Raw genomic sequence first — 16,663 nt, 5'->3', positions numbered from 1 at the left:
TGCAGCGCCGAAGAATGCAAGGAAGTGTAAAACAGGATGCCCTGTTTATCGCGACGATTACGCTCCTCCAAATACCTGCGGCAACTGAAATCCGCGAAGTGGGGATTGAACTTTTGTTCCTCTTTTTCTTTTATAATGGCTGAAAAAATAAATGCATACAATCGATGTAGTTTTTGCGTCCGGTTTGACTAAAAGTGCACCGTGTAAGATTTAGACTGTTTTTCGTTGAAAACGATTACATTAAACGATTGCAAATTTTGAAAACTTACTGATAAATGTGTTCTTAACGAGCAACGGTGCGTTTTAAATATAATCGTAGGTCTGGTTATCATTGAATCATATTACGTGGGCGGTGGCGCTGGTCCAGAGGTCGCAGTGTTGTTACAGCTACGGACAGTTGGAAGGAGAGTGTTTATTGCCGCGTTTACCGTAATGCCCCGAAATTACACATACTCCCTGGGAGTATTTTTCCGTGAGCTAAATCTTACACAGAGTCACTTTGAGATAAATGTCAATAACAATAGCAGGGTAAACCTGCAAAAGACATGGGCGCGATTCGTGAATGAAAATCCATGATTTTTTTTACTGGTCTGACTTGAAAAGGAAAAAAAAAAAACATGTCAACCTGCGATATGAACGGTTCTGGTCATAATCCAACTATGACATCACCTTATAGCAGGTTCCAGGAATTGGATTTTTTTCTTCTAAATTGCTTGTTTGCATACATTACTAGCTGGCTAGGTTACCTACACAGTCCATGTGTGGAGATTCCTGGCCAACAGGATTTTGCAATTGGGACAGAAAGCAAGCAAGTAAAAGGACGGAACAAGGTGTACTCCGCACGCCCGCGGTCTGTCAGCTTTAGAGAGGCAGAGCCCTCAGAGGGTGTCGGCGAGTCCCGACATTGGCCCGGATGCATCTCGCCGTCACCTTGGGCCCGGCAAAGGTTTTTCATCTGAAAAATGGACGGAGTCACAGACGCGCCGTGAAAAAAACAGGAGCCCATGCGGAATGCGTGAGGGGCGGACGCGGGTGTGGCGTCCCCGCCACCGCCGCGCGGGGCTCTTTTGCATTATGTATGGCCACGATGCGCGTCGGACCCTCGGAGAGAAAAGATGTCCGCTTCATCTCTCTGCCAGGCTTTCTCGCTCCTCCCTTGCTGGCCCGAGCCGCATCGCAAAGGCCATTTGGAAATCCTGCTGCCATTCCTCTGTTTTGAATACACGTTGAGAAATGTTGGCTTGTTTTTCTAAAATGGTTTTTTTTTTGAGGATGACCCTTACACAAGGTTGGGTTAATTAATTAGAATATTAGCATCGGCTGAATACCTGAAGATAATCTGCGTTTTGATTTTTTTTTTTTTACTGATACTGAAGCGAAACCCTAAAAAAAAAGAACATAGATAAAATAAAATGTATCAAATAGGTGCCGACAACATATTTGCGTCGATTCGATCACATTTTCTGGGCGTTTTAGACCAAGCGCTCCCCCGAAATGGCTCATTTTGTTCAAGAAGGCTTCAAAAATGAAGTTGTTTGGATTAAAGAACCCAGAAATTGGGGTCAAATTGACCCAAATATTGGGGTGGTCTTTTGTGACCCATAATTGGGTTATTTGTCTTCAGAGTCCAAGAAATTCTAAGTGTTGGGTTGAAAAAAAAAGTCTATATTTGTATATGAGTCGAAAAAGGGGCTGGCCCAAAATTGAGGTCAATTGATCCAACTTTCTGAGATGTTTTATAGAGATGTTTCATTCATAGCAGATTTTGGGGCCGAATGAATACATTCGCTCGGAGAATCGGCGAGATCGGATTTCGAGGCACTCAACCGATTTTGAAAGTGCTGACTCCATCTTCCTTTCTACTTCTCTTTTACTTGCTGACCTCACACAGTAGCAGGTAGCTAGGCGCGAGTGAGCACCCGCGGAAAGCAAACGGCCCCCCCAACACCCGAGCAGCCCTCCGGGGACCAATGAGAGCGGGGAGCTGTAAAGGGAGGGGGGCCGCCGCAGCGGAAGCGCTAAGCTGAAGCGGCGCCCCCCCCGCCCCGAACCCCAAAAGCTCTTTTGGGGGTCTCGCGACAAGCGTGCGAACATTGCGCCCGGCCCCCTTCCAGATTGCCGCTTTCGCCGAGCGTCAGAGGGACCAAAACAAAAAAGGCGCGCACACATGAAGCAGAATTCTCCGGAGTATTATCCACCAACGGAGCGATGAACAATTTTGGTGGAGGATATTCTCTCCTGGATTTGAGCTCAGCCCTCCAAATTCATTTTCTTTCTTGTTCCAATAAGATCTGACGTTTGCGATTCTTGGTTTCCGAAGGTTGTAAATGCCCACGAGCGCCGCAGTGCCCTACCCTCTTTTTTTATGACCCAAAGCGTGACGCAGACGGGACTGCAGCGTGCCGTGCGCCGTGTCATACCCGGCTGTTTTCTCCAGGAAGTAAGAAGGAATTTCCGTTGAAGGTATAAAAGGGCACATGCAATCTTACCTTCAAAAAATAGCGGAAAGGTGAGCGCGTGGACGATTTTATTCCATTTGAAAACTTCAATCCCGGAGCCGCTCTCACAGCAGACGCCCCGAGAGCTTATCATCAAGAGGGGATTAGGTGTTTTTCGGGGAATATGAGGATGTGGCAGGCAGACGCTCGGCACTTAAAGTTATTTGCTTGATGGCTAAGTCAACCTTGATCTGTTTTATCTCGCGCGCACCCCCCTCGCGGTGGGCAAAGTGGTCATTCCAGGGCTGCCGGATAATCGCGTGCTGGGGCGCTGCAGATTAATGCTTGCGTGGCGCATGTCAAGCTGTCACTCCAGGAAGGCCCCCAAACTAAAACGCTTCTTCTTGGACGAGCGGCTGTCCGCTTTTGGCTTGTCCGAATTTGCCTATGCTGAGCGTTAGCGATCGCGATGAGCACATTAGCGTGACGTTATACCGTATGTAAGGGTTATATCCTGTTTTGGGGGGATTCTGTCTCTGTGGCTGCCATTGCAATGTTGATGGCAAGAAAGAAAACAGCGGCGCGAACGGCTTCCGGGCGGATTTTTCAGTCAACATGTTTTCAAAGCGGACTTACCCGACTTGGTCGGTTTGTTCCTCCCGGCCCGCAAACTAATTTTGCAAAAGACATGATCACAGGCAGGTCGATGTCCAAATGGTCAACGGCAGCTTGCGCGCTTTTGTGATGTAGCTGCTTTACGTTAGACAAAAACAACCAAAAAACGTGCAAGCTGACATCACCTACAGCCGGGTAGTTGCTAGTTTAGCAACAAGGTAACTTGTGCTACACTCGTGTGTACACTTCGCTGAAATGTTAAAGTGAACCATATCCAACACTGAGTAGCAAAATAGCAGGCGGTTTAATAAGAGAAAAGGATATCAAATAATGCTGTTGTATACATCAGCCGAGAGAAGTGGCCCGACTTTTACTGACGGCTTCGTCCTTTTTAAAACTCGTTTGCGAAACGACGTTTGAAAGCGAAGGTCCGGGTCGGCCTCATACATACGTATGCATATACGTATGAGATTTTTTGTCCGTACGACTTCTTATATCTTGGACAAAAACGAACAAGAGGCGCTAATCCTCTTAAGGCGGCCGACTTTGTCGCGCAGCAGCGACGGCGTGGCGATAGCGCGAGTCTGCCGACCTGGTACCTCAGTCCCTTTATTCTTTAGCATCCGCAATGGGCACCGGCTCACACCTGTCACTCGCCACCATTTCCAGTCATCGAAGTTACAGGGCAAACGCGGCGTGTATTTCCTCGCCGCTACGCGATTTCCTCTCTGACGTCACTTGCCGCAACAGTCTGGTGCGGAAGCGCTCAAAACGCAGGGAAGGCAAAAAGTTTCAGTTCCACGCTGGCTGGAAAAGGAGGGAAGTGAGGAAAGCGTCAGTGTCTGCAATGAATCAAAGAATAATGAATAAATGTAGACATGGGGGCTTTTAACGCGTTCAGCCGTTACGTCGCCGCAGAGCCTTGCTTGTGCTTTGCGCTCGTTTCGTTTCTTTTACAGCAAGGCGTGAAAGGCTTTGTTTACAACGCTTGTACCGGCAGAGGGAAGGAATAGGATGTAAGGGCCTCGAGTAATCGGGCTCTTGCTACGTTCTTGCCCCGCTCTTTGAAATTTGACGTCCGGCTGTTTGGAATGAGATCATTTTCTTGTAATATCAGTTGCTGTGCTGTTATTACGCGCAAGTATTTGTCATTTTTATGACTTCATCACACGGGCTATTCACTGTTGTGACCGCTTTCTTCCTTGGTGCGTCAGTTGCCAGGCAGATGCATCGCCCCATATATATGTTTTTTTTTTCCCCCCCAGACCATGGCGTGTTGGACTTTTCGACCGGTTTCCCACATTTTCTTTTAGGAATCCCTTTCTTTCAATATGGTAGCGTGCTACGCAGTGAGAAAACAGTCAGTGTGTTCTTAAGGCTCCAATTTAGCTGACGTCTGTAATAGTAAGCAATGGAATTAGACGGCATGCCTTCCTCCAGATTCTTTTATGTGGCCACCTCACATTTTCACCACACTCGCCTCTGCCTCAGCTTTCACGTTGTTACCCGTGGACATGAACTTGAAATGAAATCATGGAAAGTCACCTTTGACTTAAGCCATGTTCAATTCAAAACATTTGACAAGGACAAGAGAATGGTTTATTGAGATAGCCTTCCACCCTTTTTTCTCTGCTGTTTGGGAAGAAAAAAAATACAAAAAAACAGATTTAACCCTTGTGCACACACTACGCAAACTATACACGTTGCCTTTATTTTCCTAGTTTTGCAAACGCTTTTAAAGTCGGAACAATTCAAGTTGAAAACTCCTAGCCGGTTCTTATCTTTTTCGCATCCGGTAGCTTGTCAAGTCGCCGCCTCTTGATCTTTGACACGCCGAGGGTTAGGGTTAGTCCCGGCCCGTCGTCATGGGAGGACGCGTGGAAATAACGTGGGTCCGGCGTTGCATCCTCCGTCACATGCGTGGAGGGATCGCAGCTTTGAGCTAAAAAAGGCACTGTTAATTCTCCATTTGAAGGCATGTTGGAGTGGGAAGCAAAGATGACACCTTCCTGGTGTCTCGAAAGCGCCTTTCCCGCTTGATTATCTCACCCGGATTGTGCCGTTTACCTGCTGCAAGATCAGAGGAAGGACGCCACGGGAGAGATGGCTGTCGGCTCATAGCTCACGTAGGCTCCCTGCATTCCGGTTCTTCGCATCACTGTTGAAAACAAGCCGGATCGGGTCTGGCTGGGATTTAACCTCGCCCGAAATCGCAAAGGCTGCTTTTGGCTTTGGCCTGGCGCTTGACCTTTAAGAGAATCGCACCACAGACGGCGAGCGTCCGGACTTGGGAGGGCCGCGTTTTCCAACCTTCCCTCAGGTGAGAAAATCGCAAAACCCGACTCCCAAAAGGCCGGAACGAAGCGAGGGGGGCCGTAACCGACCGAACGAGGTTGCGGACGCGTCTAACTTGGCGAATAATGTAGTTTGGATTCAGAAAGGGGTCGCTGTTTTTTGACTCGAGTGTGAGTAAAAACACACATTTGGGGTTGGATGCGGAGCAAGTAATGGGACGCGCCTCTCATTTACGCGGCCGGGAAAGACGACCCCGGCGGCATCCGGGCTTGATCAAAAGGACCGGTCCCGAGAGGCCGACGCGCCGCCGGAGCGGAACGTCTTGGCGGCTCGCCTCGCCCCGCCTCGCCTCGCCCCGCCCCGCCCCGCCTCGCCTCGCCGCGCCAGCTCCCCGGTCGGCAGAAATGCTTCGGGGCGGGCCCTTTCGATGAAAAGCCAGACGGAAGTCTGCTCGCGGTAATAACATGTTCCGCTCTCATATTTATCTCAGAATTTTTAGAATGAAAATAAACGTCTGCACTTAGTTAAATTACATGAGATGGGAATGACAGATATGTTATTATTTATGACCAAAACGTAGTAGTTCGGGCTGGCCGTGGGGAATCCTTTTTGATGCACCGGAGTGGAAGCGGCGTTCTTATTTTGCGGACGTCGCACGAGGGAGACATGCTGACATTCCAAGTCTACGCCGTCCAAAAACCAAAGCCGCGTTTTGCGTTTGATGCTTTGAGCCTATTAAAATGATATATGATATGTTTTGCCCTTTTCCAGACGAAGAGAGAGAAACACATCTTCGTAAGAATGCGTTTAAAAATTGAATTGAGTGAAACATAGGATTTCCTTTCTTCAAATAATTAGAAGGAATACGCGTCCGCGGTGTCCAGCCAAGACTTGCCCAAACTCTCTTTGGCAAAGAGCTTTGCCGTGGCTCGCGACGTTAGCGTTGGCTTGCCGGCATTGATTGTGCCTGGGTGCTTTGCCTCGATGCGGTGGCCTAAAACTGAGCTGTTTGTGTGCGAAGCAAACTCCCAATCACTCTACCTTTATCAAAGGCGCCGCCGGCCGGGGCGTGGAATTGATCGTTCATCGGGCTGACATCATTTCCAGGTCTTCCTCCCACCCGCGGCGGGAGCCTATCGGGTTACGCCAAACACAGCGGCAGCCAATCGGTGTCCATTTTAGGGTGCGATTGACCTTTGTTCTCGCCGCAAGAATATCAATTAATAAAAACTGATCCGAGCGGCGTAGCGATAGCATGTAGAGGTTGAAAATCCAGAGGTTGAGATTAATGAGACGCGAAAAAACATTTGAACCACTCCTTCCAGTTAATAAAAACTTACTGTATGCGGATGTCAGAAACTGCGAAAACCGGAACGACTCTTTGACACGTTCGTAAACGGTATCGAATCGCCGCAAACGTAAAGGGCTGGACAAATCTCATTAAACGCGAGTTAATTAGTGTCTCGGAGCTCCGGGCGCTTTCTCGTGCGTGCGAGCATGACGCCAAGCAAGAGGCGTGGCGGGAATGTGGATCCACCTGACTGAACACAGCTATATCAGCAACTTCCATCATAATTTAACACTGGGCAGCGGGCTTCCAGGTGTGACGCAATACTCTGGGACCTCACTCCATCAAGAACGGTCCATAAAAGACCAAAGGACAGTCTCATTTTGAAAGTCATTGCAATTCTCAAGCTATTCGTTTTCAGCTGTCTTTCCAAGCCGTCGAGGAATAAAACGGTCCCGCGCAGTGACCGACGCGTCCCAACGCTTTTGCATAGTAACGTTCCAAACCGTCTCCGCGACATGATTGCGCCGTACAGAGCCTAGTGTGACTCCAGACAGAACCTTCATACAAAAGTCGGTGCAAAGCGGCGCTGACACTTATTCCGCCCTCTCATAAAGTCTGTCTTTGTGACTCCTTTTTTGAGCGAGAGGAAAGGACACGCAAACGTTCCGCAAGCGCTGCAATAGCAGCAGCCTTTGAATACAAAGTGCTTTTTGCTCTTTTGTCTAAGTTCTGCTAAGCTACTAGCACCCCAGCAGACCGGTGGGTGTCCACGTTGGATTTCTGCCCAGAGAAAGTAGGCTAAAAAGAAGGCGAGAATAGCCGTCCAATGTAACCCTTGTGCACACGCTTTCCAAACTATGCGCGTTGCATTTTTTTTTCCCAATTTTGTAATAATTAGTTTTTTATGATTTTTATCCATAACATTTCCAGCTGCAGTCACGTGGAAGTGTCAGAAAGGTTGCGTTTTCAAATGTTACATGTTTTAATCATCAGATGGAAACTTCAGCTCTCTAGTCTTTTTCCCCCATGGATTCTTTTATGATATAATCAACAGCAAAACCAAAGGAATTTTCATCATTTGTAACATAATGAAACAAGGATTAAGAGCGGCAAGACACATAACAAAGTAGATGACCCAAGAGAGTCACCCGGTAGTTTTTCTGCCCGTGTTTACATCTCCGTACTACATCTCCTCTTTCCTCTAATTTGACCGTCTGTCTTGTGTAAGCCTTGTGGAAGCAGTGGCTGGAAGTCATCGATTGTGGCCAGGTTCTGGCGCGCGGCGGTTTATGCGGCTCCATCCTCCCCCCGCTTCCATTCCGGCAAAGGGGGTGATGGCCCAGTCAGTAAAAATAGGCAGCGGGAGAGCAAAGCTGGGGCCATAATAACCGAGGAAGGAGAAAGCGCCTGTTTGCCTTTGTTCTGGGTTCCACGACCGTTTAGACGCGAGCGTGAGATGGGCGCTCGGAGGGACGGAGCGGGCCGCCGCCGACCGCAAATATGCCCCGCTGTATGACCCACTCTTCTCCCCGCCTTGCCGCGTGGCCGCAGCGGGCCCCATTTTTCTCCTTTTTTTTTTTCTTCGCTTCAATTCTTTCCTCCGTCGCACCGAAAGGAAATGTAGCGCAGATGTGCGAGGAACAGCGCGGGGCTGCCTTCGCGCCAGGCCGCAGAGCACGAGCGGATGAATTCTTCCCAAAGGTTTGGCTTTTGAGAGCCGAACGCGGCAACGCCCGAAATGCCTTTTCCTCCAAATTAGGGATTTCCACTCGGCAAGATTCCAACTGCCCTCCCGCCCGTCCTCCAACTACTCCCGTGTATGATATCTATTTCAAAGGGCTAATTCAATGTACGGATTCCATACATCAAAAGGTAATTGTATACAGTAGCCGTGCTTTGTTCCCGTTTACGAAGCTATTCGGGCCACTAATCGGGAGCCTGTGCAAAGGTTTTCATCAAGGTACAAACATTTCAATCTCTAAAAATAATATGAAAGCCAGAGGAAACGGGACACCCATGCCGGGCTTCTTTTTTGATTTGCATTTCTTCATAGCCCGGAGAGGATGAGCTATTTTGGGCCTCGACTCCACCTAAAATAATCCGGCCGGTGAACTATGATCTATCTCCGGAGAGCCGCGCCATTAAGTCCGAAGCTATCTGATTAGCAATATGACTAACGCGGTACTGACCTCCAATCTACTTCGGGAATCGGCAGTGGTTTTTTTTGGTTGATTTGTCTTAGGCGGCCCTCGCTCTAATACTCCACGTTTGTGACGGCTTAACTGGGGCAAAATCTCCGTAACGACTCGCCAGCTTCACCCCTTTGATTCGTGGGATCTTTTTTCAACACCGTTTTCTTCCGCTAATCAAAAGCTTCGATTCGGCGGCGGTGCCGCAGGGCGTTCAGTATTTGAGGGCTGGAGCGAGACCGCGCGCCGAAGCGACACGGGCGCGGACTCGACCTACGGCTCGTCAATAAAACGTCCGGGGGGCCGGCTAGCCCGCTCGTCCGGGAGATCGCGGCGCATTCGCCGAATACGCGGAGGGCTGCTCGGGTGAAGCGAATGCACCGGAGGGAAGATGAGTGACTGACAAGCAAGGTCAAGGTGGAATTCTATGCCCCTCCTAGGTCCCGGAGGGCCTTCTCACTAGCTGAGGTCCGGGGGCGCGCAGGTAGGGGAGGGGGGACCGAAGGCCGTGGCGGCGTCACCTGGAGGGTCTTTTTCATATAACCCGATTGGCATGTGCATGGGAGGGCAAATTGAGGAGCGGAAGGAAGACTTGGAAAAGGGAGATGTGAGAGCGGGCGGTCGCTCGGATCAACTTGAAGAAACACCCACTTTTGATAAACAATTGCGCTTGGATTGAAGCAGCTCAAGTTTATCTGACCACATCAATCCAAAGTAGCCAGCCACAAACAGCGATAGCGCCAAAGGGGCCGATCTGGTGAGCCGGCGCCAAGCCCGTTACCAAACAAAACGGATGCATCTTCCTTGAATAGTGTCGAATAAAAAAGAAAAAAGCATCTTTAAGTTCCCATTTCTAGAAGGCGCCGCATGATTTTGGCCTTCGTTTTTGGGGAAAAAGTGCATCTAATATTTGGAGGATTACAGTATTTGGCAAATCTCACAGCAGAAGGTAAATGGTTACAAATGTTAATGAAAAGAAATGACTAAGGACACTTTCTTGTCTCTGGTGGTTGTATATCAATGTATCAAAATGAAAATGCAAAACTCTGCTCAGAATATTTGAGCCGAGATTAAAAGCGAATTTTCGTTTTTCATCTTTTGACAGCAGGAAAGTGGGGAGTATCGGGGAGAAAAGACAGTTCGAGTCTTCTGCGAATACTTGACCTTTATCTTTTTTGCGTAGCAAGCGTCGCCATGGCAACTGCACTGCGCTGCCAGCTTGGGAAAGGCTTAGTCTTTGTAAGACCGCATCATGGCTCTGATTTTGGAATGAATCACAGAGCGTTATTGCGTTTCTTCCAAAAGTTCTTGCTATCTGCCTTCATCGAATAAATCAGACGCGAATACCAGAGAGAAAGACTTGAATGATTTTTTTCCTTTTTTTTTTATCGGCTCTACGGGAGCTTGCCGAGATGCTGGTTCTGATAGGATACTACACAAACACAGAGCCACTTGCGCTATGTAATCCGTTCCAGATAAGCACAGACCGCCGCACTTGAATCCGGTGCAAAAGCGAACGCACGCTTGGCATACACGCTTTCGAACAGCTTTGGACTGGCATTGCGCATCCATTCCAATTTGCGTTTCCACGTCTCACCACCCGGTTGCGTTTAGTTACATGTTACAGGTTGAACTGGTTACTCGTATCTACTAGGTGTGTAAGTGAGAGTGGGTCCGAAATGGAGAGAGGCACTCCCCCATCCGGCGCGGGGATCCCCCCACGCAGAGGCTGAGCGTATGCCCCGGCTAGTTCGCATACTTCTTCTGGCCTAATTACTGAAGATTCCGGCCGAATTTGGGAGGGGAGACTGATAAACGCTCCGCTGACCGAATGTCTTGTTCCAGATAGGCAGTTGCGTTCAACAATTATGGTTCGATAACTCGCTGTCGTCATCGAGAGCCCAAACGCTGGAGGGGAAAAAAAAAATCCACGCTCGGGTTACAGAAACAGGGTTAAGATGCCTTCAAAGACCTCGCGGGCTCTCACACTACAAGGCCGTTGCGACGGCGCCGTTCACCGGCGAGGCTGAGCGGAGCCGTCGGCTATGTTTAACCTCCGGCCCGTCCTCGCGCGCGGTGACATTAAAACGCAAATTGTCCAATTATCGCAGGCCAGCGCTAATGATGTTTGCGTCAATCGAGCGCTTCGTTACTTAAGTGCTATTTCTGCTCAACGATTCATTCGCCCGACAGGGCCGTCCATCCATCGTTTTGATCCAAACGTCTTTGTTTTGTCAAGTTGAATAATTATCCAAGAGTGTCTTCTGACATTTTCCTCTCCCGTTGGCAGGTGTTGCACTTGACATCCAGAAAGACTTCAACGTGTCGGACAGCGTAGTCGCCTTGTTGCAAACAGGTATGCGTCTTTCATCCTTCTACTATACAAAGTTATACTGAAGCATATTTTTTGAACCGTAATGCTAAGGCGCAGGTCTATTTTGGGAAATGTCCATAAATTGAGAACTGGGTCAAAAGGTGAACTGGCTTTATTAGAAGGACCGTCCATTTTTATATAGTATCAAATATACGGTATGATGCGTTTGCAGGGGCGAATGAAACCTTCACTGCCTCGAAGTGTGAATTAGAAAAAGATGGGGAAAAAAAAATTATATTTTGGATATCCGACAAAGTTTGAATGAAATCTTGGGTATGCGGACAATTTTTTTTCTTTGCTTGCTCAAAAAAATCGATAAACACTTTTTTTTAACCAAGGTACTCAAATGACCATATTATTACTGAGTGCATCAAACTAAAAAAGTCTTATTTTCAACAAAATCATGACCACATTTTCCGGTCCGTAAGCCGCACCGGTATAGAAGCCCAAGCGGCAAAAATGAGGCAAAACCAATGTCTTGTCACGGATGAGCCACAGCAAACCATAAGCCGCAAGTCGTAGGATGAGCTACGCAGACCGATGTTATACGGAAGTTTCAAAAATGTCAAACTTGTCTGTTTTGCCCATAGAAACACATTGCACTAATGTTGCTTCAACGTGGCGCTGTTTTGGTAGCAGCAGCAGCAGCAGTCAGGCAAGAAAGAAAAATGCACTGGAAATCAGGAGTCAAAGCAGGCCGCTTCCCCAACGCTGACACGCGAGGCGCGCACCCTTAATACGTGCGCGCCTCGCTTTAGGGCAGGGTTTCCTCTAATCTCCATCCTAATGAATCCACCTTTTTAAGGAGATAGCTCGCAAAGCCCTCTTATTGGAGGACAGGAGCCAGTCTTGTGTGAACGCGGCCTCCGAGTCATTTCAACGCGGTGGCCGGGGCGCACAAAGCTCCATTGAGGCCCGGCGGGCCGGCCTGTATTTGGAAAAGAATACAGCCCAGTGTTTCCTCCATGCTTGATGCTCCTAAGCTAACTGAGGGTGACCTGAGCGGTGTCTTCGAGACAAAAATATCCTTCAGGGAGAGAAAAAAAAACCACACTTAAAGCACGGCCTGTTATTTTTTCCAGTGAAAAAGCCATTTCATCACCTCCAAATCTAATTTTCACCCCGTTCCGTTTTAGCGTCCCCATTTTCTACTTTTCCCTGGCTTCGCCGCTCGGCAACGGACGTTTTTCAAGTCCGAGTAGAGTAGGTGTGAACATGTCAAGGCGCTTCTTCGCCGGTGCGTTTGGTACTGGGAGATTTGGAAAGAAACAGGAGGCACAGGCGGGTTTCGACCCTTGATTCCGTTTGGGTGGGAGCACAATGGGGGTTATTGACACATCGGCAGCGGCTAAAAGCGGCAGACGCCGCACGCGCCGCCCGTTCAGACTCCGCTTGGCCCCTGATCCCCGGATGACCTTTTCTCACAACAGAGCGAGGAATGCTCCACGTCCGGACCGCGACCCGTAGAGGCGCGGTTCGGGAGCGGAGGCGCCAAGGGGAGCTCACGGGGTGATGTAACGAGTGTGCTCGGAAGGCCGACCCCCGGTGCCGCTGCGTGTACGGACTAAATATATACATATATGTATGTTTGGAGCATTTTCCTGGCCCTCCGGCTCACCGCTCCCTTCCCAAGCCAACTTCCATCCCCTGGGAGAACAATCCCAGTCTCTGTGAGCACCTGCGGGCCAGAGCTGCTCTGCCTTCCATCCCTCCTCACCGCCTCTGTCGCGGCACTTTCCGCAAACTACCGGCGGAGGCGTTAGACAGGCGCTGGGCGGCGTCCCTCTTTCTCCGCTCTCGGGTCGCCCTCACACTTTTCGGAACCCGACTCACAACACAAGAAAGAAAACAGAGGCTTTCGTTTGAGGAATATACGATTTTGTATTTGGGATCTTTGGGCGAGGGTGTCAATAAAACCAGCCTAAGTACAGTTTAACTAAATGCCAGAGTGTAAAAAGTCAAGATGGAATCATTTGTACGGCGGTAGCCGGGGGGGACACCTTTTTGGCTTTGGTAGTGCTGTGAATTTCTCCGCTTAATACGACACTGGACTGCTATTCCTGTCTATTCACTAAATGTGTCTTGGGCACTAGTGAGGAAAAAGCTTGTAGTTTCCGGGGACAAGGATGAATCGAGAGCGCTCGCTGCGGAACGGAAAGGGGACCCTTCCCTTCCCACGCGATGCCGTCGAGCGCCCTCGAGCAAGACACCGAATCCCCAACCGTAACCGCGTGCAAAAAAGACCAGCGTTTCTCCTCGCTGTCATATCGCCAAGTGAAAAGAGACTTTCCCTTCGGGGATCGTGAGCGAGATGTAAAGATGCCAAGAGCTGTTTACAACAATGCCATGAGATCATCCCCCGGGAGGCGCGTCCGTTGAAAACGCGAGCCCGGAGCGCTCGGGCCGCGGAGACGCTCCGACCCGAGCCCGCCGGACCGGCTCTTGGGACGGGTCCGCTCCGACGGCCCTCCCTCGAGGTGACCGGAACGGTCCCCGGGGCACGGAGGGCGCCGAAGGTTAACGCAAAAGCTTGCTCGCCTGGATGAAATGACCTCTGCTTAAGGGGAGCGAGGGGAGACCGAGGCAACGGAGAGCGCTCTGCCTACGCGACGCCAGCGCTTTGAGGCAGATGAGAAAAAAAGGCTTATCGGATTCATTAGCCGTCATAACGTGAGCCGGCGACGTAATTATCCTCAGCCGGCTTAGCGTGGAAGCAATATCGGGCCTTCAAGAGGCCCTAATGAGGAGCCGCTCGAAACGGCTCCGGTACTCCGGTCTGTGTGCGGCCCGCCTTGTCTGCAATGTGATATCCACACATGCGCGCTCCTTTACACGCACGCGCACGCACAAAATGACATGACAGCCCTGCGCTCATAACATGGTGTCAGTCTGTCATTGGGCTGCTATGCGAGCCTAAGGAATGAGGCCACAGGTGCCGAGGGAGGAGGCAGGGAGGGAGGGGGGCAGGCCGGCCACCCCGGCTCCGTTCAAACATCCAAACCCACTTAATCGTTGGCTTGGATGGATGGGAATGTCCCGAAACCCAAACTCTTCACTGATTTCGGCTGAGCTCCGGTCACCCTTAAGGACGAGGACGAACGCGAAAAAGAATCTTTATTCGGCTTCATATGGAGTTATTTTTTCGCATACCCCGCTGCGTCGTGCGATTTCCCAAAACGAACGTTCTGAGCCATCGAGCGCCATCACGTTGCGCACCCCCGGTTTATACTGTATGTAATAACGCTAACCCTTTTGTCCGTATTTGGGAAAATGGAGGTCAAATATTGGTGGAAAAAAAACTCTTTTTAGCATTTAGCCTACAAATATAGTTCAAACTAACTTGCAAATATTTCTTATTCCATTGTTGAGTACCTACTTTACCGGCTGCGTTGGTATTATAGTTGATCAAAAATGCGGTGCGGAGTATCTTCGGTTTGCTACTTTGCGGCGTGAATTGAAGCCAGCAGTGCTTGATCAGCTGTTTAGACCAGTCACAGCTGCTACTATTTTGCCTCCCGCCCTCGTCACGTCCCTCGGTGCTGCGCTCTCTCTCTCTCTTTCTCTCTCTATCAGCAATTTGGCAGCTGTTCTCGCCTTGTTGTCACTCCACTGGTAGCTCGGAAGAGTTCGAGGGACGCAGATGGAAAGAGAGATACACCCGCCCGCGGCCAGTTGCATTCAACGGCCGGCATCATTTCCTCCGGCGCCCAAATAATTGCTCCGCGGCCTATCGAGCGCGGCCCTCTTCTGCGGCGCCTGGAATAGAACGATGACCCAATGATTGACGGACATTAGCCCGCCGACGTCTCTATATCTGGAATATTTTTACAGGCCGGCTCTCGCAGGAGGGCAGCTGTTGGCCACGATTGGCGTCCCCTTTCACTTTGCGTCCGCAAAGCAATAACGCCGCTGCCCGTTGGCCGCCCCAAAGTCGATCGACGCGCGACGACACGTGCCGCATGCGGGCGGGGGCCGCGGCTCCTGCCCAAATGCTGGTTTTAGGAATCTCGCGACTTCAAATAGCGATCTGGATCTAAAGCCACTCTGACTTCCCGCCAGTAGCTTTTCTTTATTCTTAACACGTGTGTTTGCCTCGAGTATGTGCCGCTAATAAGCAAAAGATGATGTTGCCGGGCGGCGGCGTGTAATCCTCCCCGGCTGCGGGTAGCCAGGACGGACCGCGACGGGCGGGAAGATTGGATACAATAAAAAGGGGTTTAAAGCGGGAGTTTGGGCGCATTTGACGGCAGCTTCCGTCGGCATTAACCGTTCCGACCCGGGGCGAGGGGGAGCTGCGGAGGTATTTCCCAGGCCGCGGATCCGGTCAAGACTGAGCGGAGGGGCGACTGAGGGGTAAATTTGAGCTAATCTGAAACGCGAGGAATGCGGGAATACACGGCGCGCCAAGGGGAATCCCCAAAGCAGAAGCCCGATACGTGCCAATGTCCAAATGGAAGTGTCGCAGCCGCCGCGGGCGGCCTCATTAATCATTAGAGGGGGAAACAAACTCCCGGCTGCGCGCTGCAGCCTCACTTGACAGGACGCCTTTTGTCACAAGGACAGCGTAGCGCTAGCATGTCAAGTAAAAATGGAAAGGGGCTCGAACTTTGCGCAACGACATTACAGTCACTTTACGCCGATTGAGGAAAACGCCGTTGGGAATTTACGAGGATTTTACCAGGCCGGCATTGAGCGGGTTAACCGTTGCACTTTTCACTACGCGTCGCAAACACGTCGAAGAAGAAAAAGGCACCGCTTGCAGTAAATCATTTTGGAGAAAATCATCTAAGTCACCAATAGGCTTCATGATCAATTATGACTTGACTGGCAGTGACGGAGTTCAAACTGACCATTTCTTACTTCTGTAAATAAACAACAGGAGAGTGAGGAGAGACGCAAAGCAAGCCGATAACCCGGTAAGGCTTGTCAGCGCGCAAGGCTGCTGTCATCGTGCAAGAATTTGCCAGGGGATAAGCAGCGACACGGAAACAGGCCCAGAACGGGACAATGGGGCTAAAAATGGGTCTGATTGACAGCGTCTAGCCTGAAGACACGCACGGACCCGCATTTTATTGCACGCGGCCCTTTGTACTCCTCCCATTGTGCAAACGGTCAAATTCCTTCAGCTGTCCGTCCTGGCTCGACTTCTCGTGAAATCTGCCGCCGCCGTATAAGCCCTACTTGCGTAGCCGTTTTCCAGAAAGAAAAAGCAGTCATCCGATAACGTCTTTCACGACCGCGTTCGAAAATGACCCGCGAAAAAACATTTTGGCCCTCGGAGTCGCCCGAAACCGCTCAAGGCTCAAAGGACGAATCATTACGGCTCACCTGATTTCTGGCTTTGGTCGCGCGACCCGCAAGCGAAGGATTGCCGACGCGGCTTCCGCGCACCGTGATCGCAAATGATCAAATGCGCTCTTCGACCACGCGCGTTTTAAATCTCAGGATTCAGTCTCTTCAA

The 16,663-nt window shown here is 50.2% G+C and overlaps 1 protein-coding gene across 1 annotated transcript in view; it reads left to right on the top strand.

The window, feature by feature from the left end:
- The window catches only part of spns2 (SPNS lysolipid transporter 2, sphingosine-1-phosphate), a 37,114-nt gene that overhangs the window by 1,003 nt on the left and 19,448 nt on the right, over positions 1 to 16,663 (top strand). Inside the window, exon 2 of the mRNA XM_088441313.1 lies at positions 11,119 to 11,184. Coding sequence (XP_088297439.1) covers positions 11,119 to 11,184 — 66 coding nt within the window. The remainder of the gene's footprint in view (positions 1 to 11,118; positions 11,185 to 16,663) is intronic.

This window comes from Hippichthys cyanospilos, chromosome 18, assembly GCF_059441005.1.
Source record: "Hippichthys cyanospilos isolate Australia breed blue-spotted pipefish chromosome 18, RoL_Hcya_1.0, whole genome shotgun sequence".
In the NCBI taxonomy this organism is placed as follows: Eukaryota; Metazoa; Chordata; class Actinopteri; order Syngnathiformes; family Syngnathidae; genus Hippichthys; species Hippichthys cyanospilos.
Note: the sequence above shows the minus strand (reverse complement) of the source record. Positions and strands in the feature narration are given on the sequence as shown.